This window comes from Phoxinus phoxinus, assembly GCF_949152265.1.
Source record: "Phoxinus phoxinus genome assembly, chromosome: 24".
Taxonomy (NCBI): Eukaryota; Metazoa; Chordata; class Actinopteri; order Cypriniformes; family Leuciscidae; genus Phoxinus; species Phoxinus phoxinus.
The window spans coordinates 26,962,714-26,963,927 of record NC_136899.1 but is presented as its reverse complement, the minus strand read 5'-3'; the positions used below and the strand labels follow the sequence as shown (position 1 = coordinate 26,963,927).

Sequence of the window (1,214 nt, the reverse complement as noted above, 5' to 3'; positions counted from 1 at the left end):
TGTGTGTGTAATAATACAATTATAATTATTTTTGCAAGATTAATAAATATTCTTAAAAATAGTAAATTAATTGATAATAAATTTTTTGTTGTTGTTGTGAAAAGCCACATTTCTGCCAATCATCTGTTCTGTTTTTAACTCATTTGAATGCAAGGACACATCTGACGTCTGTGTTTGTGACATTTGTGTAAAGACTCTCAGCGTCTTCTGTTTTAAATGTAGGTTTGACTACATTACATGTTTTTTCTTGTGTGTGTGTGTGTGTGCGCTCAGGCCTCCTGCAGTGCTACTGCCACCGCTGCCCGAACCACACGTGTGCGACGAACGGGCTGTGCTACGTGTCCATCACGCGGCAGGGTAGCGACACCACTCAGCAGAGCTGGTGCATTAGCGACACCGAGCTAATCCCGCGCGACCGGCCCTTCGTCTGCGCGCCCTCCACCAAAGACAACACCGGCGTCTTCCCCATGTGCTGCGACACCGACTGGTGCAACAAGAACCCGGACCTCAGCGCTTTCCCAGGTGACACTCGCTCGTCTGCCGCACCACACACGGCCCTGTGCTGTACTTCATTCTGATTGGTCAGTCGTTAATCAGTTATTAAGTGTCGACTGGAAGAAAGGTGCATAGCGGAAAATGCCACACTTAGAATCAAAGTTTACTGTTGTATCGTAGTTTACGTAGCTGGTCGACCGGCTTCATGGCTTATAGGTTATAACTCTTTATCACACGCCTCTGAGGAATACTTGACTCTGATTGGTCATTCGCCCCATCCAGCTTACAATAATTGTTTTGGAATATTACCTTTTCACATTTTTTGATGTGTGATGTTTTGCTGTTCACAGACTTCATGTGTTCCCTTTCGAAAGGGAGGCCTCAGGCGTGACAGGTGTCGGAACCACTATCAAATCACGGCAATCGTGTTGACCGGCGACAGCCCGTGAATGATTAGCATGAATGATTAGCGTGCGACCTGGATATATATAAGCGCGCCTTGCAAACATGACAATATCATTGCCATGAGCTGACGCCCATGCATATAGATGGTAGGCCCCTCAATCTGGGGCCTCCACCGAGGCAGAGTGGCGTATGTTGTACTCCCCTTGCTTAAAGAGTATGCTTTGTTGCTGAGTACACTGCTACCTCACACCAATGTGATTAGGTGCCAGGATGCTGTGGGCGCTGTTTAAACAGCTTGTCTGGTTAGCTAGTAG

At 46.8% G+C, this 1,214-nt stretch overlaps 1 protein-coding gene across 1 annotated transcript in view; it reads left to right on the top strand.

The window, feature by feature from the left end:
• Nucleotides 1-277: 277 nt before the first annotated feature.
• tgfbr1b (transforming growth factor, beta receptor 1 b) overlaps nucleotides 278-1,214 on the top strand; it is a 20,869-nt gene continuing 19,932 nt past the window's right edge. Inside the window, exon 1 of the mRNA XM_079601578.1 lies at nucleotides 278-522. Coding sequence (XP_079457704.1) covers nucleotides 468-522 — 55 coding nt within the window. The 5' untranslated portion in view covers nucleotides 278-467. The remainder of the gene's footprint in view (nucleotides 523-1,214) is intronic.